Source organism: Drosophila obscura, unplaced genomic scaffold, assembly GCF_018151105.1.
Source record: "Drosophila obscura isolate BZ-5 IFL unplaced genomic scaffold, ASM1815110v1 contig_1, whole genome shotgun sequence".
In the NCBI taxonomy this organism is placed as follows: domain Eukaryota; kingdom Metazoa; phylum Arthropoda; class Insecta; order Diptera; family Drosophilidae; genus Drosophila; species Drosophila obscura.
In genome coordinates, this window is record NW_024542679.1 from 676,222 (window position 1) to 702,782 (window position 26,561).

Here is a 26,561-nt window from a genome sequence, read left to right on the forward strand (position 1 = left end):
GCTCTGTCTACAGCCAGAACCAATCGAAGCTAAAGCTAAAGCCAAAGCCAAAGTCTCGGGGTGACCGCAGCAGCGGGGCCTTTGGCTTTGAGGCCCCCCAATTGGGGGCCCCATCGAGCGGTAGTTGAAACGAAAATTACTTCAACTAAAAGATTAGGAAAAACTTCAACCCACAGGCCTTAATTTGAGGGAACTCTGGAATGGGCAGGGGATGGGGGATGGGCTGGCTGTGGAAAAGTTCGACTTCGGCTAAAGATAAATGAAAGTAATCGAGTGCGAAATCGGTAGGAACCAGCTATCTGTCTAACTGAATTCCCCCTATATAGATCGTGTATATATATACAGATATATAGTTTGTATTCCTATAGCTCTCTGCTATCTGGCTAAAGATCTGTAGATCTGCTGGGTTCTTGCACCTTCAGCGGCTGTTGTTGCATCTTCGTGCATCTTTGCCTGCTTCTTGGTATCTTCTTCTTGTTCTTCTCCGTCTCCTTCTCCTACGATCCATCGATCGTTCGATTTTGTGGCGCGCTATTAAATTGTAAATTGGTTGGGCAGCGCTGCCTGCCGCTGCCGCTGCTGCTGCTGCTGCGGCAAACGTGTCTGAATGCCACATCGTATTGAACCGCATCCTCAGCCCCTGCCCCCTGCCCCCTGCCCCCTGCCCCCTACCCCTACCCCACTTTGATCGTGAATCGTGTGTAATTTGTTGGCCCAACCCGACTCCAGACTTCGACTCCAGTTCGACCACTTTTTGAGGCTGCGCATGCGCGTGGTTCGCTGTGGTTTTTGCTGTGGTTTTTCGCTGATTGTCTCTCTGTGTGTGCCCCCTCTTCTACCCACTGCACACTGCCAACTGCCCCCTGCCCACTGCCCCCTGCCCCCTGCCACAGGCTAATCAATTCTTCCTTTTCATTGCTGTACGTCCTCTCTGTGTCTCTGCTTCTCCTTCTGCGGTTTATCAACGCTTTATTACACTGACGTTTTGTCAATTTGATTGCCTTTGATTTGACTCTGTTTTTGTCTTTCTTTCTTGCTTATTTTTAGCCAACTACAACGATTGCTCTCTGTCTCTGGCAAGACCTTGAACTGTCGCCTCACTGTCACCGCGCAGCAAGTGAAGAGAAGAGAAGAGAAGAGAAGAGAAGAGAGGAGAGGAGAAGATAGGAGTGCCGATGCCATGCCACACCAGTGTTTACTGTAGTAATGGTTTGGCTTTTAATTGCTTCCCCCTGCAACGAGCGATTTCGATTCCACCTTAAATGGACAGCAGCAGCACTTTCGGTTTTTGTTTTGGTTTTAGTTTTGGTTTTGATATTTTTTTCGAGACTATTATTTCACTTTCACGCGGTCTGCCCGCTCCGATTTTTATGCAATCAAACCGCGGGGGAGGAGCACCCGCACCTACAAGCCCCACTGGCAATTGTTGCTACACTCGGAGAAAAACTGCATAGTAAACCGAAAAACACTCACATACATATTTAAATAAAATATTCAGCTTGCAAAATAAGAAAAAAATATAAATAGAATTCGCCTTGATTTAAACATTTAAATGTAATATATTTAATATTCAATTTAAATATTAAAATTTGAATAGGATATAGTTTTTAATCTAGAAAATATTTTCTATTTTTTTTTTAGCATTTATCTGTTAATTTATTTATTATTATTTAGTTTATATTTATAGCAAAAAATTTATTTATAAAATTTTCAATATAAAGTGTAGTGCAGTGTTTTTTATTCTCCCAGAGCATGGTTTTTCTTTTCATTTTCATTCGTATTTTTTGGTATTTTTTGTTGGTGGTTTGTCAGATGCAAATTGATTTTGTTTTGTGGGTTTGGAATTGGGATCAGGCATCAGGCATCGGTGGGTATGGAATTGTGGGTGTAGATTGGAAATTGCAATTGAAAATGGAATCGCTTTCAGCCCTCGAGGGGCGAAAGGGTATATTTAGTGTACTCCCACATGCCTGCCCTGCCCTGCCCCAGTCGGTTGCATTTCCATTCATTCACACGCTCTGCTTAGAGGTTCTTCAACCTGCAATGCTGCTGCTGATGATGGTGATGATGATGCCTGGACTCTGATAAACCAAATGACAACTTTATTTCGTAGCCACAAGCCCTATGACTGCCTTTCCCTGCTCACATTTCATGGGCCAATCCACTTGTCGAATCCGAGGCAAAACCCATCAAAATCATGTCTCAAATCTCTTCTACCTGCCTCAGAGAGTCTCGCGAGTGACAACTTTATTGCCACTAAATATGGTTAATGACCGCAAAAGAGAGACAGCACAGAGCCATGGAGCTTCGAAGAGCTGAAATTCGTGTCAACATATCGAAAGCCATTAACAGAAATAATGTCAAATGTCTTTTAATTGTTTCCAAGTGGTTTCCCTCCCCCCATTTCCACCACTCAGATGGAGATTCCACTCCCACACCTTTCGTGCCCCACCCCCCGTTCCCGTGCCGTGTGCCCCCCCTTGCGTCAGCGTGGGCCTACGCTGATTTATTTAAATTATAAACAAAAAGGCCACAGATCGGCGGGAGAGCGGCAGAGGGTCGGACTCTAAGCCTTTGAAATGCGCCGCCATCAAATTATTGCTCTTGGCATATCGACATACAGTGTGCCACATGTGTGTGCCCCATGCTCCATGCTCCATGCTCCATGCTAGAGATTCCTCCCGCCTGCCCCCTCTTATGCTGCTGCTGCTGCTGCTGATTAATATCTCACAAATTTTTTGGCTCTTTGATGAATTATTTCTCAACTTGGGCGCTGCGCGATTTGTTCCACAAATAAACAAGAAAATGTGGTTCTATTTTTTGGGTTAGTGGAGGCGATAGATACACTGCAGATCGATCGGTGGAATGGTGGCTATATGACTATATACAGTCATCCGTGGCAAACAACTGCTGCAAAAGCACATACACTCTCTGGAAGGGTATGGCAAAAACATAAACAGAATTTAGCACATTTTCCCATAGATGGTTCTAAGATCTTTTGGTGTTTATTTTGTTGTCGGGTGAGTTTTATGGCTTGTTTAAGTGCTGGCCATACCCCGAAAGCGGTTCTGATTGATTGAGTTATTTGCCAGGCTCTCCAAATAGAGTGGATGTTCCGATTACAGGCTGCGATTACTGGATTACAATTGCAATTTCTGTGATTCCATGCCGGGCAATACCGATCCATAGAGGATGGATATATATATATTATTCGCTGATTTATTTCACTCAGATTTGATAACAGATTATTGACATCGATTTCGATTGCAATTTCGATACTTTTATTCACCTGATGCCCATCCACAGAGATTGTTAATTATCTTTTCCCGTTTCTTCCTAATAAAAAGGATCTTTTCACTGTATTATTTCCGTTTGATTTAATTAAAGATTTCGCATTTCGATTACTAACTCCGATTTCGATTATTCCCCGAAATGGAATTACCCTTCCAGAGAACATGCTCATTTCTCTCTCTCTCTCTCTCTCTCTATAGGTTTCAACGTTAATCAAGTTATCTATTCGTTGGCTCATTTTCATTAGATTCGATTAGAGAGTGTCTGGGTCGCATTTATGAGGATTAATGACTCGACTTGGGGCTCCCCACCACACCACCCAACGTTCGTGGAGCACCAGCAGTTGCCACAGCAATTTAATTTCCATTTAAAAGGAGATGCTGCCACCATTCCACCATGCCTCAATGCTCCATGAGTAGTTTTGCTGTTTACTGCCCCCAACCAAATGATTAATTAGTCCATCTCGCATCTCCGCCACATCTCTGGCCCATGCCCCTCTTGTACTTGTGTATGTGTGTGTGGTTGTGGATGGTTTCTGCGATCCATCTGATGGTTTAATAATAAGACAAAAATTGTCTATTGTGCAAAGAGTTTGAGCCCCTCGTTGATGACCCACAAAAAAAGGAGGGGCTGTCTGTTGGGTACGGCGGGGTTCAAATCATATTTTGGTACAGATGAAAGACCAGATGGAATCCCAAGAGGGGGAGACAAAAAAAAAATCGCTAATTGTTTGTCTTTTGTTGAGCTTTTTGTCTGAGAATCTCCCCCACATCTCCACAAAACATCTCTCTCCATCTCTCTCTCTATCCGTCTTTACTTTCTACAATTAAACTGAGATATTTCCTTCTTTATTTTCGGACTAATCTGTGGCTTGTCCATTGTGCGACGAGTGCTGTGATTACCTTTAGCCAGACTCTCTCGTTACTTGACTATTTTTGTGTGGAAAGTGAAAGCCACCGCTAAGTGGGTGTGGGACTTACGCTATACTCTTTAGTGACGGGGGAGTGTGGACTGTTGGGGAATGCGATGCGAGTACATACCTGCAAGAAAAACGAAAAGAAAAGATGGGGAAATGTTAGTAAAAATGTGAAAATATCGATCATTCTGCCCCCCATTTAACGTGCCCCAATTAAGGCCTCACAGCTTATTTAGGGTTGCCAATTTTATTTAATTTCCACTCGAGAAACAGCACAGCCCGCCCGAACAGCCACGACGACCGTCGTCAAACATTTTGCACGTAAATTGTCAGGCAGCAGCAGCAGTAGCAGCAAAAGGAAAGTAAAGTAAAGTAAAGTAAAAAAAAAAGAAGAAGTAAAATAAATATTGGCATTGCGTTGTAATAACGCAGCATTAACAGAGGGAGGCAGGCATTGGGGCAGCAGTGTGGCAGGCAGTGGCAGGCAGTGGCAACAGTGGACGAAGACAAAACCCAAAATGGCGACCAACGACGGAAATGAAAAGGCAAAGGACCCAACCAAACGCAGAAACACGGCCAAAAACGGTAGCAGGACACGGTTTTGGTTTTGGTTTCGGTTTTGGTTTTTGCTTCGGCTCTACCCGAAAGCTTAATAATGTAAATTTCGCCTCTAAGCTATTTCCAAAGACTAATGGTGCGTTTAGCATCAACCCACCCCCGGTTCAAGGACCAGGAGCAAAAAAAAATCACAACTTGAGGGAAAGCCCAGCCCAAGAAGGGCAGCAACGACGCACAACCGTACGTGGCGGGGGTACAGGTGAGGGGATGGTTGGAAATCGACATAACGTAACCGCAAGTTTGCGTGTGATGTCCTGGAGCCCCACGCTACTTGGTCCTCGAGCATTATTAAGCGTCAAAGATTATGCATAGAACAACAAATGTTCCGTTACAAATGGCGGAGGTTTCTTTTTGCGAATGGAAAAGCAATATGTCCCTGCTGCTGCTGCTGCTCCTGCTTTTGGCTAGTGGAACTTATGGAGGGTATTAAGAGTGGAACCTAAATGGACTTTCCAGCAGCAAACGGAGAGAGAGGGTGAGAAAACAGTAAGCAAATCAGACAGAGACTACTGAAGTTTGTGGAACATTTCTGACAGAGAGAGAGAGCTAACAGATCATGGATCCTCTACGTCCTGGGTCCATCCATTCAATATTGAATAAGGGTAAAGCTCACGTTAAGTGGCGGGGGCCTGTGCGAGTGCTAGAAATGTTTCCCGCAGGAAAAGTTATTCCAAAAGCAAAAACAGTTTGTGCAACACTCAACCCTGAGAGATACAGCGGACTGGGGGGGGGTGGTTGGCTGGCTTGCCTCTTGAGTGGGTGTCATAATGATCATCATGGATCTATCCGTGACGTTTTTTTTTTTTTATTAAAAATAAAAACAATAACGACTGCTGCCACTCTGGCACACACGCCCAACCAAACACGCCCCTTGGGTCCTTTTTTTTTTGTTGTTGCGACCCATGCGCCATGTGCCTCCTTTGTCTGTGGTATTTCTTGGTGCTTTCATCTTTGTGTCAACGCATCGATTTTCCTCAGCTTCTTCCTGGAATGGATGAGTTGGCAGGGGAAGTGAAGGGGAGGGAGGCCGCCTTCCCTTATCACTGGAGCTGCTGCCTGCTGCTGCCTGCCACTTAAGACAACTTGCAAGCAAGCCACCCCCCTGCTGCTGCTCCTGCTGCTGCTGCTGGCATGCCTCCTTCCCCTGGCTAGGGATTCTCTTGGCTAAAATTGTTTGTTTGGGGATTTGCATGTTTTTACACACGCTCCCTGCCCCCACAGCATCGCAGCTCTTCGCCTCCTGCTTCACCCTTCTTCGATTCCCCATCTCTATTAGAAGTTAACGCATATTTACTGTTGGCTTTTCTTTTTTGTGCACCTTTCTTTCGCTATGTTATTCTTTTTGCTCCCTCCCTTTCATGCCTCAATGGAAAATCTTAATAAACGTTTGTCCTGTCTGTCTGTCTGTCTGTCTCTCTCGCTGTCTATGTGCTGCCTGGCTGCAGCAAGGGCAAGAGGGAAGTGGAGCCAAAGCCTTTAGCGCCTAAAATTAGACTTTTATTTGAGATTGAAAGTGAAAGAGAGACAAAGACAGAGAGAGTGAGGCAGGAGCAGTGGTGGTGTGGGTGGGTGGGTGAATGGATCCTGTGTGTGCTCGGGCCTCGTCGACAACTCAATCAGCTTGATTAACATTTCACTGTACAGCCTTGGCATTTACCCTGCATTAGCCCCAGCGACGTCTCAAGTGTTTGTTCTTATTCCGCACACCTCCCCCCACTGGCACACGGAGTGGCAGCAGCAGCAGCAGCAGCAGGGGCGATGAAGTGGCTTTCAAGAGAGACTGAGCCTGATTTCACTTTGGCCACAATGGATTTATTGTTTACAGAGCGCGCAAGGCGGTGAGGGAGGGGTGCAGAAGCTCTGCTAAAAGGCTCTTAAGCGTAGGGCAGCCAGCAGCAGGAGCAGCAGGGGCAAGGATTTCATTTCCAGCTTAAACAATTTAAATGCTAAAAACAGACAGACGCCCTGACGTGACATGCAAACAAAATCCATTTGGAATTTGCTCCCAAAAAAAAAACCAAAAACCAAAAACAAAACCAAAAAACAAAAAAGAATTCCAAAACCGAATCCCAAGGCTGAAGGAATTTGAGTCGACTCTTCCGATCTGTGCTGAAGGTCAAGATCACATCACATGGGATCGAATTGTATTGATGATGACCAAAACAAACCATTAAACGGAGGAGAACAACAAGAGCATTATAGACACTGAGAGAAAAGGGTATGGGAATATTTGTATTGCATTTATTCTTCTGTTCATAGATCGGTGGATTTGGGGGACACGGAAAGGAGTGACAGGGTAAGCATCCGAAAGATTCCACTGCTAATAATTTCAACAATATTCTCAGCAGTAAGCCCGAGGGTATCCGAATTTAGTTCCTTCTTGTTTTGTTCTTTCTTTGGCACAAGAACTTACCCTATAAATTATCCAGAGAGAAGAACCCTCCACACATGTATGTATGAGTGAGGAACTTGCGAACGAGTAAATATAAACACTCCACAGATCGGACAGGAATAATCACAAAACATTATCTGCACAAATTCCGATGATCTGCTGCGGTCGAGAGATGTCGCGCGTGTGACTCGACTGCACTGGACTGGAGACTCCTGCTCGTTGCGATCCTCTCACCAACTTGGCTTCCACTTTCTCTCCACTCCACTCCACTCCACGCTCTCTCTCTTTCTCTCTTTGTGGAACTTAAGCTTTGGCGATTTCAACGCGAGATTTGCCGTTGGACAAACTTTACTCAATAATCAACAGGAAAGAACAGTGAAAAAATGCCTCAAAAAATATATATGTACATTGTACATGGCATGGAATCATATTTAAATTTCATTTCAGAAACCCGCTTACATTTACCGTTAGCAACAAAGAGTCCCCTAATACCCTCCCCCGAAAAGCAGGAAAATAATAAGAACACACGCGTTCCCTGCCTTCCTCCTCCCCCTCCCCCAGCTACTTCCCTTCCACCGTTTGGAAACTCCCTTCGGCTCCACCGGCTGCTCCACCTTCTTCTGCGCTTCACGTGCGCTGAAATTTTAAGTGAGTTTTTCTTTGGCGACGTTGCCGCCTTTTGGCTTTTAATGACGTCGAAGACGACGACTTGGCGTTGACTCTGGGGCATGCTTATGCACATTTCAGAGACGCACCAACACAGCTACAGAGACACACACACACACACACACAAACACACACACACACGTGTGTGTATATTTATACAGAAATTTAAATTTTAAAATAACAACCTTCCAGCAGCGCGTCAGAGTCGTCTTCTTCTGCTTCTCCTTTTGGGGTTCCTTTCGTCAGTTGCTTCATTACCTGTACCTGTACCTCCGAATGGGGCACAAGAGAGAGGCATGGTGGCAAGGCACACAAGTCAACTGTCGACCAGCGACCAGTGGGTGGGTCTGCGCGTCTGGGCGCCTGGGCGCCGCCTGACTTATTCTTCGTGTTTTTGTACTTTTTGTCTCTTCTGCCGCCTGGTAGCAAAATGTCATTTTGTCACGAAGCGGGCCACATGCCCTTTCTCTTTCTCTCTTACTGTCTCAGTATTTGCATCTCTCTCTATCTCTCTCTCTCTCTCTCTGTGTATCTCTATCTGTCCCTGATCATTATGTTTATTAAATTGCCACACGCAGGACCCACAGATAGGTGGGAGGTCGACGGAGGACGGAGGGCGGAGCAGCGTCTCAGACAGATTTTCAATTTTCATGTGAAAAATAAAAGAAAAACGAAGAAAAACTTGTACTTTTTTCCAACACATTTTATCCACACATTCCTGAGTGCCCGCCCCCGCCCCCGCCCACGAGTCTGACTCTCAAAGTCCCTTCGTGTTCTACAAATAATTCCTGGCCCCCTTTTTCCAGTCACAATTTGCATATTTCTGTGCTTTGCTGCTGGCTACACGTGCATGGCCTCAGGTGCACACACACACACACACACACACACACACACTGGTTGCATGAACGGATAGGCCTGGTTATGGCCAGGTCGACAAGTCAATTAGTCTGGCAAATGCCACCCCCCACTCTGCTACTGTAGCTGCAATATTATTTACTGTAAAAATAAATAGAAATGTTGTGCCTTTGGGGTTCTTAAAACGTTTCCCAAGAACTTTCGTTGATTACAAGGGCAGCCATAGGAGTCGTTAAACAGTCCCAAGAATGTCCTACTTAGATGGCACAGATTAACAGAGAACTTGTTACCCATGGGGCAGGCAGAGGGTAGCAGGATATAACACAAGGGAGATCTAGTCAAAGAGAATGCCCCTGCATACCCTGCAGTTCTTAAAGTGAAACTAATCTTCATTGATTGGCAGGTGAGCTGCCTGGCATATAGAATTCTATATTATTTATTAATAAATTCACAAGATGTTGACATCCCTGTGCCCCCCTCCCAAATGACTCATAAAACTCATTTCTCTGAAATATCTCACAAGTAATTAAAATCTCTGCCAGAGAGAGAGAGCACCTCAGAGAATCCCTCAGAGCTAACATATTCTGCCATCAGCCATCAGCCATCCCCACCTGTCGTGCCACCGTTTCGTGTATCGGTTTCACAATCTGTCGCCCAAGAGGGCCCCAAAAGTCAATAAAGTTTCTGTACAGTCAACAAAAATAAATAAATCTATTTTATTTTTATTTTCATCTTCCATCTGTCCCAAGAGCAGTAGCCAAAAGAGATGGGGAGGCGCGGAGGCTTTTCATAATTTGCATGTGTCTTGTATTTTTACAACTCAAAGGAAGCACACAGATCCACCATCCATCTACAGCTCCTCAGCTCCTTATTCTGCTCCACAGCTCCTTCGCCTTGTGCCACTCAACACAAACAAAACAAAAAAAAAAAGCAAATAAAAATCGCAGCAAATTTGGACAATATCTTTCGCTGTCTATCTGTCGCCTGCCTGTGCCTTTGTTTGTGTCTCATTTCGTTTTGGATATTTATATGGCGCTGATTTTCACACACACACACACACCTTCCCCACTGCCGCACCACTCTGCCTCTTGTTCTCAAACAGATGTGTGTGTGTGTGTGTGTATTGCCTATGTTAATTTTTATTTATCTTATTTATGTATTGCCTTCTCCACATATTGTAGATACAGATATGTGCGACGGCGGATCCCAACAGATATTTTCATATTTTGCGCGAAGATTTTCCATTGGTTTTTATGTTGACATTTCCATTGTGTTTGTGTGTGGAACGGCCTGCTGCCCCGACTGTTGTTTTGACAATGAAAACACTTGTTTATGGCCCAACGGAAGAAAGGGGATAAGGGGATAACGTACAGCAAGGAAAAGGTTCCCTTCAAGGAAAGAAATTGTGATATTTCGCAACATCTCAATGGGACACGTATGATTAATTCTCAGTGTATTTTGAACTCATTTTGCTGTGCAGTAATTTATTACGAGATTTTTGTGGGGCGGGGATAGGGGAGAAAGCAGTAATCTGAGCATTGCGCTCCTTTCTTAAAATCAAATCAAAACCAGACAAATAAAAATATAAGCCCAACCGTATCCTTCTCAATATATGTATGTACATATGTAAGTTGCTCCGATGCGGACAGCAGTTCAATCCCAATCAAAATAATTCAGTTATTTCCGTCTTTAAGATGTGAGAAGGTGATGTGTGGTGGCGGTGGTGGTGGTGCCTGTGGTGGGGGGCTCTTTATTTTCTCACGCAAGTACTTTGGAGGTTAACCGCATGATGACCAGGCAGGCAGGCAGGCAGGCGGCAGCAGCCACGAAACAGAAACCCAATCAGGCGGTCACTTTATATAGTACTCTATATAGTACACATCCGACTAAACCGCAAATTTCAATTAGCATTAGGTGGCCGGAGGAGGGTTATCGACGGAGTGAGGGAGAGGGCAGGACTGCGCTGGTCTGCTGCTATTTTTGTGACTTATTAATTAATGCATAAGGCATATTTGCATAAATCAATAAAAGCAGAGAGAGCGAGAGAGACAAAAGTCAAATATTGTGTCGCACTGGATGGATGACCACTGGACAGGCACCGATCCCTTCCCTCCCCTCCCCCCACCAAAAACCACTCTGTATTTTTTTGTTCTTTTCTTTGTAACATCATTTTGCGCTTTCATTCAATTAACACTTGAAAAAGTGCTGCCACTTTGTTTCGATCCGTTCTGTTCCGTTTCTAACCAGACGCTAATTATAGACCCCCCCCACCCCCACCCCTTCGCACACACTCATCACACAGGGCATGCCAGCAGAGGGAGGTGTGGAGGCAGGTAGGGGACAAATTAAATGTTTCGTTTCATTCGTATAATTAAGTTAAAGTTGTTGAACAAATGTATCAGGCAGCTCCCCACCCCCGTTCCCGCTCTGTTCCCATTCTGTTCGTTTCGAGACAAAAGTTGCATGTCAGCAGGGACAGGAACGGGGACGGGAACAGTGGGACAGGGACAGGGACAGTGGTTGACCTAGGTCCACCACCCACTGACTGAAACCAGTACGGGAATGGGGACACGTGTGTCGCGTGGCATTCGTATTTATTCTTCAATGGAAATAATAATTATCAATTTAGTTACATACAAAGAAAGGCAAGGCAATGGAGAGGAGAGGAAAGGAAGGCACGAAAAGGACGAAACGGGTGGGTGGGTGGCACATTGTACATATCCTTTCAGAAGTGTGTTGACATTTCCCTTTGGCTTTTGTGTCCTCTTTTCCACTCAAGTGGGAAAGTGGCAAAAACTGCTGCGACACAAAAAAAAAACGAGGCATAAAAATCGACAATCGCCAGGGCATTCTATAGAGGGAAAATCGCATCACAGCACGTGTCCGAGCAGGTCCTACCTCACACCCTCACCCTCACCCTCACCCACACCCTCTCTCTCGCTCTCCCTTTGATGCTGTATAAATTGTCGCAGGATATACTATCCGCCCCGCCCTGCCCTGTACTGTTGCCCCCCTCCGGCCGCTTTTCACACTTTTCACACGTAATAAACGAAGCCGTAAAGCGTTGTTGGACGATGACTTGGTCTTCTCCTTCGGCCTCCGCCGTTTCTCCTTCTCCTGCCCAGGGCCGAAAAAGTATCAAAGTTTCCTCCTCGATTTTTATGCCTCTCTCCACACCTCTCTTTTCGCCCCTGCTCTCTTTATCCTGGTAGTACGCACGATTTGTAGTCGTTCGTGCTGCGCCAAAAGTTTTTCTCTTCTCTTCTGTTCTCTGTGGGCTCTCCTTCTTCTATATTTTCCGTTTGCCATGAAATATAAATAACATTTTCCAACGTTGAAAAATTTATGAAACCCCCACGCCCCCCACCAGCGCACACCACCCCACACCCTTGCAGCAGTCACATCGATTTTCATGGCCAAAAACTAACAGAAACTTCATCTGGGGGCATTTTCACACTTTATTAAAGTCGAAAGTCCCCTAAAAGGAGTCGCAAAGTTTACAAAAGGAGCGTAGAAGCGAAGGAGAGCGGCGAGCGGCACTCCGATCCAGATTTAGATTCTCAGGTTCATGCCACATGCCCCATAATGACTATGAATGGGCGGAGTAGAACTACCCCCATTAGATCTGGAATTTGGTTTATCTTATGATGATCTATATGGGAGGGAGTAGGAGGCAGTAGGAGGAGGAGGAGCAGTAGGATACTCGTTAAAAGTTCCTCCAAGGACGTTTCGTAAATTCCCGTTTCCCCTCCATAGAAACTTCTGTTTCTCTGGCAATTTCTATTCTATTGCCACACCACCCTCCACCCACCACCCTACACCCTCTACGGATTCGAGGAAAATGCAATTGTTTTCCTCGTTGCGTTTCCTTCTGTTTTTCGGGGGTTTTTTCCTTCCTACTTTGTTGCCACAAAATGAAATTGGGGAATTTACTTTAATTTGTTTTTCGTGCCGCCGCAGCAGTTGTGGCATTGCCCCACAGCCCCACAGCACCCCCCTTCGAAACTCCTCTGGCTCTTCTTACTTTTTAAAATCAATTTCATCTACTTTTGGTATGCTCTCGTTCCTCCTTCCTTCCTACCGCCTTTCTGCTGCCTGAATCCTTTTTGATTTCCTTCTCGGTTTTTTTTTTTTTGGTTTCCTCGTGATTGTTCTTTAGTTTTTGGGGCAAATTCAATTTGTGGCATGAAAGGGAGTGGCTTTACGTAAGAGTTTTTCGCATCTTTCAATTGCAATTTTATTTCAGTTTTTTTTCCCGATTTTTTGTTGCATTTTAGTGGAAAATTCTATTAAAATTTTCCCCATTGGCTTTTTGCATATGTGTAAAGCGGGGCTGCTGCCCCTCCACTCTTCAGCACTTTTTGAGGTGCGAGAACATGACCAAAGTCCTGCCACATCTGCGCCGTTGCCCCCCTCCGCTCTCAACGGAAGTGTCCGCCAAGCGTGCGATGGTCTAGCTGTCGTTTCCTGTCCCCACCCCCCCCCTGTTCTCGCCATGGAGCAAGTGCGTGCTTTGTTAGCACAAAAAACAGACGGCTCTCCAGGTGCCACAGCCTCCGTCTCCTGTTGCTGCTCCACCTGAAGGGAGGAGCGAGGACAGGCACAGGGACAGGGACAAGGACAAGGACCAGTCCAGGACCAAGTGTCTGGAATTTCATTAATATTTTATTACGTTTTTTGCTCTTCAACTGTGAGCCTCGAAGAGGTAGGGGGGAGTGGAGGCGCCTCTGCTTTGTTGAATTTATTAAGAGGCGAGGAGGCAGCAAAAAACTTCGCCCAGAAAGAAAAAAAGGAGAGAGAGAGACAGAGAGATTCTCTCAGTGAAGTTCCTGCAGCCACAGACATTCCCGCAGAACATGACGCAAGTCCTGTGTGTCCTGTGTGTCCTGTGTGCCCCATATGTGTGTGATCCTTTGCGTCCTTTTCCGGCCAAAAAGGAAACTTATTGATGGCCCAAACGGAAAATGAAATGAAAACAATCAAATGACAACTGCCAGTCGGTCGAAAGAAAAGCAACAGCCACAACAACACCAACAGCAACAGCAACGAAAAGAAAAGCATCTTCCAGCTGCCGGGATAAACTTTTATCCCCAAGTGCATGAAAATAGTTTTGGGAAAACTTTTCAGCAAAAGAAAAGCGGAAGCAAAAGAAAAGAGTTAAAGTAAATCATTCCAAAGGGCGGGCCGGGGTGCTAAATCCTTTCCAGCTGGGAGAGCAAATCTTTTGTCAGGCTTTGTTCTGCTTTTTGCACCTGTCTAAAAGGCTGCCATTGTCTCTGATTCTCAGCCTCGATTCTTGGGGCAAACAACTGCCTGAAGGCTGCCTCTCCGCTACTGCCACAATTAAATAAGTAACACACGTATGGTACGTGTGGTGTGGGGTGTGTGATGTGGGGGAAGGACACTTTCCCTTTCATTATCCCCGCATTCAGTCATCCCCTAATGACACACTTACCACCCAAAATAAAAGCGTGCGAATCGAACAAGTTACTCACCTGAAAAGAGAGCAAGCAAAAGAGAAGAAAATTTATTAGCATGTCACGCTACAATGGCTTTTGCCCCCACCCTCTGTTGGAAAAATCAAATTAGAAATTCCAAAATGTTTTCTGTGTTTTCCACGAAATTAAAGAAAAATTTACGCTTACACAATTAATCTTGGAAGATGTTGCATGAAGGGGAGGAAAACCCTCCTCCATGGGACAAAAGAATTTCTAGGAAAATGCACAAGAGATGCTCAAAGAGCGTGAGAGCGAGAGAGGGGGAGAGGTAGACAAGCGCTGTGTGGCAGTGAAAATGCGGCACGTAGCAAACGCTAATCAAATAAAAACATTCAACATTTACACATTGATAGCGGCCAGAGAGACAGAGAGACGGAGAGAGAAAGATGAGATGAAACCTGTTTGCCACATTTCGGGGCAACTATTATTATTTTACGATTCCCTCTCTTTCTCTGCTCGCTCTCCGCTCTCCTCCCAGAGGCAGGCACCCGCATGGGCATTCGTCGGCAGCAACGAAGACAGGGCCTGGGCCTGTGGCCTTTCATTAGAGACCTTGCAACGCATCGAGGGTGGGCGACGCGTCGTAGGTCATTCGATATGCGAGTAGAAAAATGCCAAAAAAAAAAAAGAAGGAAGGACCAGTGGACGGCGACGCCGACGCGGTGTCCTGGTGTCTTGTCCTGTAACCTGACGCGTCCTGCGACCATTGTAAGCTGATATCCTGTTGAAATGTGCTAAAAATGTGCCTGCTGCTGCGGTCGTTGTCCTGCCGCCTCTCCCATGCAGCTGTGTGGCTGCGTATCTGCGTATCACACGACCCCAAAAGATACTTTTAGTGTTTGTTTAGCTGATTTTCATGTTTTCCTTGCAATGAAAATTGTCACCACACACACACACACACACAACACACAACTATCGTAAAATTTCCATTAGGCCGGGCGGCAGAGTACTTCCAAAAGTATCTGATAGATGCACAGCAGGACAGCGGTACAGCGGTACAGCGATTATATACTCATTTCCCAGCAAATAAACACACGAGTAAGAAGTAGTGATGGAGGGAGGGAGGGAGGGAGGTAGTGAGGGCTCATTGTCTTATCCAGTACTAGATCTAGGATCCATTTCCATTTCCATTTCCCACATCCATTTCCTTCCCCTGCAGCATTATTTTTCGCATCGAAACTACTTCAAGTGTCGTCGAGCCATAAAAGCAGGGAGCGAGATCTAGGGATAGGATCTCCTCCTCCCTCTCCATCTCCCTCGCTCCCTCATACGCTGCAATATGTATCTTTCGTATCTCATTCGCTGCCTATTTGTTTTGGTCTCCAATGTATCTTAAATTTTATTTTATTGTTTTCCTTTTGCCTCTGCCTCTGCCTCTATCCGCTTTTCTCAGCATCTTCGCGTCGCGTTGCGGCATAAAATGAAAATCATTTTCCGAGATTTTCTTCTCTTTCTTTCCGTCTCTCTCTCTCTGTGTATCTCCTTCGACTTCTCTGATAAGCCCCAGAGTTGTTTTGCTATTTTTATCGCCTTGGTTTTCTCCTAATGATGAAAAGGCAAAGACTTTACTTTGCCTTGTCGTCCTTTGCCAAATATTTTATTAGTGTTTTTGCCTTTTTAGTGGTCCGACAGATGTCTCCAGTCCTGCCCCAGTCCTCCAATGTATCTGTGTATCTGCCTATCTTTTATCTATGCTGCTGGCCGCCTAATTTCTGGCTCGTAAGCCGCATTAAGGTGCCAGATTCTAAGGCATTAAAAGTTGGTCTGTCTGTCATTTGTTTTTGTTTTTTTTTTTTGGGTTTATGGCAGGGACAAATGTCCGCTCTTAACTGTATACTGTGTCCCTGTTTCCTTGAAGAATATGCAGCACAAATTACTCATAAGCAAACGGATACTCCCGTTATGAGTGACGCGAACGAGGATTTACAGGGCATTTTTATGATGAAATATGTTTAAAATTTGCTTGAAATTACTCAAATTATTGGATTTTGGACGAATATAGATCGTAAATTATTCTAATATGTATTATTTGAAATATAAATCGGCATAAGAATATTTTTATATTTTATTTTTTTTTTTTTTGCTTTTATTTGATGAGAAATATTATGAGGAAAATGCCGAATGTAGTGGTATCCCCCAGCTGGTCTCAGAGGTTCCATTTAATCCACAAAAATATGAATGGAATTCGAATGAATGCTGCTTAAAATGATCTGCTCATAGCATGTACTATATCTGTGCTATATATCGGTCAAAAGTTTCCTACTCTGCGGTATGCCATTGAGCATTTCCGTTTTGCTGATAAATGGGAATCTTTCAGAGCTGCGCCCTGAGTCGAGTTCCATTCAAAGTGGCATACATTACACTATGTGGTTCCATCGCACGCTCGTTCGTTCGTTTGTTCGTTCTGTTGATATTATTTATAGCGTTCTGAGATGATATTTTATTAGCGATAGCGACAGCTGCCGGGGATTGGGATTGGGCAGCCATTCGACTGGAGTGGCGAGAAGTGGGAGTGGCCCAGGCGTTGACAGAAATGAAGGGGCAAGTGCAACACTCTCTCTCTCTCGGTGTCTCTCTCTTGCTGCAGTTATCATTGCCTCATTCTCGACTCTAGATTCTCGAGTCTGGAGTTCATTGAAAGCTTCCTCTTAAACTGGTGGGGGATATCCACGAAATTTGTCATTACGCTTAGTTTTTACGGCTTCTGGTGAACCCAGAAGCATAATTTTTATGGTCCATGGAAGCCTTTACCCTTCTCTTTTAACCCTTTTCCCCTCTCTCTCTGTCGATGCAATTAAGCAGTAGAAAACAGCAACAGAAAAAAATATGTAAAGTGCTCGTAAATATCAGGGGGTGGGGTGTGGGTGCGGACTGAAATTTGCATTCAGTTGTGAAACATTTTATAAAAAATAATAAATTTAATGTTCGACAATAAAAATGGCAGGGAGAGAGAGAGAGCAAAATAAGTACAGTAGAGTACAGTACAGCAGAGCACAGAAAGGAGCGCAACATTCGCATATTTTTTATGACTTTTGCGTGAATATTTCTTGCAGGACTTCCCCTCCCTCTCTCGCACTCTCTCTCTCTCTATTTTATTTTTTTTGTGGCTCCTTTCCACATCAGCAATTGTGCAGCAATTACAGTAAACAACAATCATCAAGTCGGTCCGGAGGGGACGTGGTGCCATATGAGCCGCCGCCACCAGTCCGTCGAGACAATGTGGGGATTTTAACAACAACATTTTTATGCTCCCAAAAACAGTCATAAAACAGGGGGGCAAAAATAACCGGCGACTTTCCAGCTACAATGTATCTAAATACAAAAGGCAAAAGGACTCATGAGTCAGAGACTCCGTATCTGAGCAGCACGAAAAAAGGTATACCCAGATATCAAGAGGGAATACTCTACTCTTTTTTCTGTAAGCGGATTGAAAATCGAATTATAATATGAACGAGAGTTCCCCCTTGTGCCATGGACAGGCAGCTAAATGAGGCATGCCACACAAAACGAAACACACGAGTACGTACCCCGTACTCTGTTCTTCTCTAATCCCAAAAATGACAAAACGACAGGCAGGCAGGCAGCCAGGCAGGCAGGCAGCAGCTGATGCAACGCTGTGGCTGTGGCACGTATAAAGTGAAAGAGAGAGATAGTGAGAGAGAGAGAGAGGGAGACGCACAGCACAGCCTGTTGAAGGTGCCTCCTTCTCGCAGCAGGTACTCTCCTCCAAACGAGAAAAAAAGGTCAGGTCAGCGGCGGCACCTAACAAATTTTCAAGTCTTAACCTATCTTCCCTCTCCCTCTCTCTCTCTTACTCTCTATGGTATCTGGGCAGCCATCTCTTTCGCACATTTGCTCATTTGCGGTGCGCTGCGGCATCATTATCGCCGCTCTGCCCCGTTCCCATCATCACCCACTCCTCTGCCCAGCGTTCTCTGGAGTATCTCTTTTGTGTCCTGCCTCTCTTCCCTTTTCATTGCCTCCTTTTGTGTGTTCTTTCGCAAAAATAAAGAAGAACAGAGAGACACAGAGAGAGAGAGAGAGTGTAGGAGCTGGTTATCGGCCTCCTGCTGTTTACGTGTAATTTTCCCAGCATTCCTCTGGCCTCTCCCTGTCCATCTTTCCCACCACTATTCTCTGGTATTCTCTTTCTGCTCTCGACATTTTGGATTTCCCGTGGCTGTCAATTTTTATTTTTCCACCTTTTTCCTACTCCTTTTTTTTGTGTTTGCCTTTTTCCCCTGCGACTCTGCGGCTTGTTGTTGTTGGGCTACAAATCGCTTTGATTTGCATAATTCTGCGCACATTTCCACGCATAGTTTTCCCCCAGTTTTTCGCCCTGTTTTCCCTTTCCCGTTCTTGTTTCGCAGGGGGTGTTTGCATATTTTTTGACAGCTGTCAGGAAGTAATAAGTTGGCATTCCCGCTCGGCGCCTAGTCCTCCGCTCCCCTGGCATTGACAGTTTTCCGAAATCCCTGCAGACACTTAACGAATGTCCCTGCAACCCGCCCTCGCCCCCGCCACATGTCCTGCCATCGAAATTGGAATTGTAAAGTTCCCCCGATTCGATTGGCACACAACAGCAGCAGCAGGAGCAGCAGCAGGAGCAGGAGCAGCAGGACCTGCTGATACGACTATGACAGCTGGGCTTTGTGGTGTCATTATGGAAGGACCTAGCGCCGGTCCCGAGAATGGTCCTTTCTCAGGTTGATTTTCGGGGATTAGTCGATGAGCGGCTTAGCCAGGGGGTAGGGGTGGGAAGCCGGCAGGCCGACAATAGGATCATCGATATTGATGGGATGCTTAAGCAGGGGGGATACTCTGGGTAGTGGGTAGTTGTTATCTGGCAGTGTCTTACGGCAGTTCAGGATCAGTTCTAAGTTCTGTGCCAATAAAGGGATTGTCATGTGTGTGGAATGCTAGTTTCAGATGTTTATCCCTCCCAAAATTACGATAGTTATTTGTGTAGAAATCAGACCGTGAGTATTCCAAGGTGCCCAATATCTGACTCAACAAATGTGTTTCTTCATGACGCACAGGAAGCCCTAACCACACACTCACATCCCCAACCCATCACCATCCCATTCCATTCCATCCACTTGTACAATAATAAGTATTGCCCCCTGCTAAAACGAGAACCAATTCCCCATGGCCAAAAATAGCCATAGAGTAGCTCTCTCTTTCTCTCTCTCTCGCTTTGGAGATCTCTATGGAACATAGAGAACAAGTGGGAGCACACACCGCAAGCATAAACTTGTTGAAACATGCCCATGCCAAGAGGCGTTTGGGGATCGCCTTGGATCGCCGATGGAATCGGCCGCACCCGCTGGCCATAATTATATCGCCCGCAAAACCAAACAATTCGGAATCGAATGGATTTGTTTATGGGAAACAGCCAGTGGCAGCAGCAACAATAGCCACTCCACACAGAAGCAACTGTTAAGATGCATAAAATAATTGGATGGAATGGGGCGGATTTCGTTTTTTCTTTTTTTTTTTCGCAAAATTGTGGCCAAGACAAAAATAAACAAAGTGGCCTCATTAGCTGTCAGAGTGTGAGAGTGTGAGAGGGGTAGGGTAGGGTTGGGTAGTGGGGCCATAACACCCATAAACTATACAAATAATTTTCCCGTTCTGTGTGTGCTGGAAAACGCAGTGTGAGAAAATCGAATACCAATGATTCCTGGCGATAATTCGATACACCCAGCAGCACAGCAGCACACAGCACAGCACCCGATTCAAATCCAAAATCCGGGGCCTGACCTTGTCGCGGGCTTCCTTCCATTTTCGAAATTAGTTGCGTGTTGCGCGCTCTTTTTGCGCTTATTTTTTGTTGGCCTTTTGGGTTTGATTGTGATTGGGTTTTCGGTTTGGTTCGATTTGGAGGCCATCTGGAGGAGTAGCTACTGCCGCCGCATATAGCCTGGCTATATGGGTATGGCTTTCCGTCTAATAATGCAAAGTGGCCCAGAGCCCGCTACGGCATCAGTGGGGGGAGGACTGGGTGTTTCTTGGGGGGCTAATTTGGCTAATTGGCGGGCGGGCGGACGAGCAGTCGTGCAGGCGGTTTGGCTGACAAATCAAAAATTGAGACATTGAAATTTCATTTTCCTCGCATTTCTCTCTGACTTTTAGCCAAACAAATTTTCACACATCAACACACTGTCAGAGCGAGGGTGAGAGAGAGAGACAATGGCACAGAGAGGGAGTAGGAAAATTCCTTTCATTTTTTTTTATCTTTTCTGGTTCTGGCTTTTTGGCAATTTTATGACACAGGCGGGGGGGAAGTGTTTGGCCCTGGAGCAGGAGGAAAAGCTGAATGCCTGGTGAAGTGTTGAAAATTTACGAGCTTCTCCCTCTCTGTGTCTCCCAGCCCCCGCCACAACCCTAGCAACACCACTCTCCAGCCCCTTGATTGAATTTTATTTCTTGCGCCAAAAATCGAGAGAGAAAAAACACACAAGAAATTTTCTCAAGTCTTTTCGGGTCTCAGGAATTTATTGTTTGCCAGTTACGAAATTTATTTGTTGTTGTAAATTTACAAAACCCCCCATCCCACTCCCTCTCGTTGTTTCTCTGTCTTTGTGCTTTTCCCAGGTAGCACACAAACATTTTCCTCTCATATTCTTGTTCTTTTCTCGTTCGATTTCCCTTCGAATTTTTTATTTCCTTTCAAAGCTTTTTCAATTGTTTTGGCAATTGTTTTTATAACACCACAGAAACGATGAAAAGATGGAAAGAGAAAGAAGAGGACGGGACGCGGACACGGAGGAGCTGGGGAGGAATGCAGGATGATGAGGATGAAGAAGAAGAAGAAAAAGAAGAGCCCCAGCAGCATAAAAGAGGAAATGCCAGAAATAAAGTTATGTAAATTCCGTTTTACGGGGCATGTGTGTGTGTGTGTGAGTGTGTAAGCGCGTCTGTTCCTGTTCGTAAGTTCAAATGCCAAGAAAAAGCAAAAAGCAAAAGGCAGAGGAAGAGTCGGAAATAATAAAACTGAGACATGTCGAAGCGTGTCTTTATTTGTGGTTATAGAAGGGAAAATAAACGCAGAGAAGTGCGGAGAGGAGAGGAGCATGAAGCAGCAGTGGGATTATTGACCAAATTGAAAGAGTTCATGTGGGATAGGTCTGTCGTGTTTAAACTTTATTCTGCCTTGCAGGTGCTAATCACAGAGAAAAAGGGAGCTAGGAAAAGAGCCTATAGGAACACTAAAGACGACCAGAAGATGCCCTCACAATATGGAACAAGCGAAAAATATATGCCCAAGGGGAAGAAATATTCAGTAGAAAATTTTGGTTTGTTACTGCTGTTGGCATAATTCTTCCATGTCTTTTGTCTTATGGCAATGAAATATACGAAACTAGCAATACCCTCTTCGAGGGTACAAAAACCGTATGGATCCCAAGAGATTAGGGCAAGTGCGAGCGGAATAGCAACAAATGCAGGCAGGCAGAGTAAAAAATTCAAAGAGAGAGGGAGATTGTAACCGAACTCCTTCCGCCGCAGGCAGCATCAGGCTAGAGAGGGGGGCAGAGCGGCACTGCGAGTATCCTTTTCAAATGCGCTTTGTGTCCCCGCTTTTGTGCGCTGGCTTTATTAATCAGACAAATCAAGAAAGAACGCGCTCAGTCGGAAAAAGGGAAATTATGAAATATGAAACAGTCGGGGCTCAATGTCAGACCCGTTCCCGTTCCCACTCACACCACTCCCAGTTTCCCATTTCCCAGTTTCCACTTTCCACTCCCCTCTGCTGGGACACCGCCTTAATTTGTTTAATTTATGCAAAATGTTTGGCCGCGGCCGCATTCAGCGATAAGCGCCATAATTTGCTCAAACTTGTCGCAACTTGTTCTCTTTCCATCCAGCTCCCTGTTTCTCGCTGGGAGAGCAGAGCCGCCGAGCCGCAGATTAACGGCGACTGATAATTAGGGAATTTACTTTACTTTTGGGCATTTGTTTTACAACTCTCTCCGTTTAATTTCCCTTATCGGCCAATGGGCTCAGGGGACAAATGGGAACTGAAAGTAATTTTTCAGTCACAAACTTTACTCGCAAGAATTTCGATTAAAGACACTAAATTTGTGATCCACACTCACAAATCCCACTTAAATTTCCTTCACACAAAATCACACACTGACTGGAGCCCAAAAACTGCTTGAGCTGTTTCCTATTCACTTTTCTTTCTGAACCACACTGAATTCCACTGAGTTATCCTGGCGATATGCTGGGTCCAGAGTCTCAACCTTCCACTCACCTTGTCTTCCGTGTGTTCGTTGCGCCGTCAAGGTCGCTGTTGCGTCCGGGGGACGGTGCGGCAAGTGCTGATACTCGTAGTCGTAGTGGGACGACTGTGCGGCTGCTGCAGCGGCTGCGGCGGCGGCGGCTTGCAGATTCTGTTGGTTCTGGTGCTGGAGCGTCTGGCTGCTGCCGGCCACCGATGAGGCGGATGCAGTGCCTCCGGCCGTGTGGCGACCCGTCATGGGCAGCGTGCCTGGTCCCCGGCCGCCGCCCGCGTCGCGGCAGTCGAGCGTCGACTCATACTCGTAGGGATTCATGGTGGTCGACTCCAAGGGACATTCGTCGTCGTCGGTGTCGGTGCCACCGTCGTAGAGGTTGTCCGTGTGCCGGTATGCGTGGTGTGGATGCTGCTTGGAGAACTTAATCTTGGCGGCTTTTGCGGGCCCGGACGGCCGGATAGCCGGACAGCGGGGCGGAGTAGAAGAGAAGCAGAGAGGACAGAGGACTCCTGAAGCAAAGGCGCTTCGCAGTCGGAGGAGAGTGGGGCTGCGGACAAGAGAAGAAAGATTCTCGAATCCCTAGAGTCGCTTTTGCTTTTGCTTATTCCTCCTTTTTTTTCTTTTCCTCCTTTCTTCTATTTTATTCTATCTGTTATTCTTCAATCACTTTCTTTGCACTGCACTGCACAACATTTGGTTTTCCATTTCGTTTTTGGATATTCTTTGGGTTTGCGCGGGGGCCCCTGGTCCAGGGCCTGCCACGACTTTCAACAATTTATCACTCGGAAATAATTCCCCGATTTTTGGCCAATTCTTTTTTAGAAACACACACGGGTCGAGACGAGACGGGACGAAACGCGGCACACAGAAACACGAAACACCAAAGACACGGAATGCGGACGGGACGACACGCAAGACGATGTAAAAACAGAAGTAAATCTGTGTAATTCGTTTGTTTTGTTGGCCGCTGCGAAAAATGCGATGTAAACGGACGACGACGGATGGAACGCGCGCAACGAACCTGCCTCGGCGAAGTTTCAAACGGTTCTTTTCGTTGACATACGGTTACATTCGTTTGAACGAGAGCAAGAGAGCAACGAAGCAAGCCGAGAGCAAAAGAGAGAAACGAACCGAGCCGAGAGAGAGCACAAGGCAAAGCATTTGAATTAAAACGGTTGCAGGGTGTGTTAGCGCAACGAGGTAGTAGCAACACGCAGCGAACAACAGGCAATTTTTGCTACCTGTTCCAACACTCCCTGCGATTACATTTCAGACGGGAGAGCGAGAGAGAGAGCTCGGCTCTCGTTCAGTTTCGTTCAGTTGAGAGCAGCCAAAGAGAGAAAAGAGCGCAAGAGTCGTTGGTCGCGTGGGTGGCTGAGGATGGGATGCGATGCTGTGGCTGTGCTTTCGTTTGACTGCTTCGGCTGCGCTGCTGCTGCTGGCCAACGTCATTTGTGCGCATGTCGTCGCTGTCGGCGCTGGCAGCGCTGTTCTGGAGCAGAGAGAGCGCCGAACACAGAGCCAACTGAACGAAGGTCTGTCGACAGCGCTGCTGCGTTTTGAAGGTTAAAAAGTGCGTTCAATATTTTGGCTAAAACCTGCTGCACCAGCAACAGCAGGGGAAATTAATGTTAGCGGCGGGGAGGAAGTTTCTGCCACCCGTGTTACGCGCTCTGCAAACGAGTTTCGTTCAAATTTATCTACGACCAACAGCGCTGTAATAACAGTGCCAATGTCGCGGATTACAGCAATGCCAGAGGCCATTAACATTGACACTGTTAGTGGATGAACTGCTGCTGGACTTAACATTGGACTGTTTTATCAGAAAAAGGGAAAAATTGTTCTGTAGATTATCCAATGATCAAAATATTATGCAATCTCTACCATTGCTACCCAATGATTATTAGGATTAGAAGATTATAACAGATACCAACCCAAAAACAGACGCTTAACAGAGCACTTTTGTGCGTCTAGAATTTCATCAGAAATGGAAATAAGGGAAACATTTTTGAAAAAATATACGAATCGAAAAAGTCAAAATAGATGCGTCCAAAATATAAATGAAGTAACTTTATTAAAAAAAATCGGACATAATGGAGCATATGGAACCCAAAACTAATCGTAATATTTTGTACAGTTTCTGAATTGTGCACTGTAATTCCACTGGAATCCCTTCAGAAATGAAAATAATGGAAGTGGAAAATAGTTTCTCATTTGCTAATTACATCGGATAAGCACAATGGAAAGTTCCCAGGGCCAACAAAAAATATCCTTCAACTTCATTAGCGCTGGAGAAAAGTTGCCCTGGCACCCGAAAAAACCATGCGAGGGGAGACGCAAAAGTTTTGCCCGAAAATGCTGACACTGTGAAGTTGTCATTCAGAATCAGGAGAGGTCCAACCTGGCCCGAAACCAGTCCGCCCCGCTGCTTCTTCATGGCTAACGAAGCAACAGACAATGGACAGGGGGATGGACAGTGGGCGGTGGGCGGTGATGGGTGGTAAAGGGTGGTGGCTCCTGGGCCGAGCAAAAGAAGCAGAAAATTGCGTTAGAAGCAAAGTGAAGGACATTTCGCTAATGGCTTAACTTTTGAGCGCAGGTCGCTTGCTCGTATTCCCCCCTACCCCATCCCTATCCTGTATCACCGAATGCCCTACGCCCTACACCTCTGCCATGTAACGGAAGTTGTTGCTGAAGCTTTTTTGACAGCTTTCACCAAAAGAAGAAGCCGAAGAAATTGTCATTTCTACCGACTACCGCAATGTGGCAACGCCGCATGACGCAAATTTTTTGAAGTCTGAAAGTATTTGCATAGGACATGGTCTGTATAACACCCGACCCTCCCCGCTCCATCAGATGGTGTACCCACTCTTCGACGTCGATTTTCCTTCATCTTCTTCGTTTTCTTGATTTTCCCCCGACTGTCGATGAAAAGTCAATTTCCTGTTGTACGCAAAAATGTTTGAGAATCATTTCCAGCGAGAGGGAGAAGAGAATCTCTGGCTTGCATTTGACATATTGCATATTATGGAGAGAGAGCGGGAGAGGTCAAACGAAATCTGACTTGGCTTGTTGCTGCATGGGAATGTACGAGGTACAGTGTGTTTCATAGCTTGAATGCCAAAACTGAAACAGGGTACTCATTTTTCGAATAGTTGGAATGAGTGCTATGTGCTCAAATATTTGAAATAAAAACAGTCTATGCAACAGATCAAACATAGAAATCGATAATTAAGATATAGAATTTATTTCACGATATGTATTTAAATTGCCAGAATTGTATTGAATTATTTGAGATGTAATTCTGAATCGCATTTTTTTTATTTTAGACATTTTTCTCTTATTTTTTTTCTGGAACAATAACTCTGATGGGATATCCTTCAAAGGATATGGGTATGTGTGGCAGTGTGCATCCTTGGCTGCTTGAACTTTTGGGTCATTGCAAGCTCCTTTGAAGGACTTCTGCCATACCATGCCATCCCGGATGCAGTCTCAAATTTCTATTCCGGCCACGGGAACTTCCTCCATTTGTTGCATTTTTAGCTTCAATTTTAGCAATTACTTTTGCAATCCTCTCTCGCTCTCTCTCTCTCTCTCTCTCTCTCTCTGTCCCACGCTGTGTCGCTCTTTTTGCGTATCCTGTTTAAGGACAAACAGCTGCACATTGTCTTGCACTCGAAGCTTCAATCAAGAAATTTGATCGCCACTTAAAGGCAAGCAGCGCCAAATATGTATATAAAAAATGCCAGCAAAAAAAGAGGAGCAGCAACAGCAGGGCAGCAGGGCAGCAGCGACTGACCGGCAGCAGTGGCAGTGGCAACAACAAGTGGCAAGTGGCAAGTTGTTGTTGCTGCACTGCAACACTTGACCTGAAAATCATCAACTTTGAACCCTCGAACGGCATTTCCTGCCTCAATTTACACAGAGCCCGCAACCATTGAGCGAGCGAACAGTGGGCAGCCATGCTCCACATATCGAATGAGAATATATACATATATAAGCCACAATATATATAGGCTATATACTTATATATAGTATATACAGCATCGATCGATGCTGCACGCAAAAATTCTGAACTCAACTCA

At 45.5% G+C, this 26,561-nt stretch overlaps 1 protein-coding gene across 3 annotated transcripts in view; it reads right to left on the reverse strand.

The window, feature by feature from the left end:
• Positions 1-23,513, reverse strand: part of LOC111072232 (teneurin-m) — a 136,840-nt gene extending 113,327 nt beyond the window's left edge. For all 3 annotated transcript variants that reach the window (XM_041594390.1, XM_022363964.2, XM_041594388.1), the window contains exon 1: positions 22,494-23,513. In XM_041594390.1, coding sequence (XP_041450324.1) covers positions 22,494-22,794 — 301 coding nt within the window. In that variant the 5' untranslated portion in view covers positions 22,795-23,513. The remainder of the gene's footprint in view (positions 1-22,493) is intronic.
• Between the last annotated feature and the right edge of the window lie 3,048 nt (positions 23,514-26,561).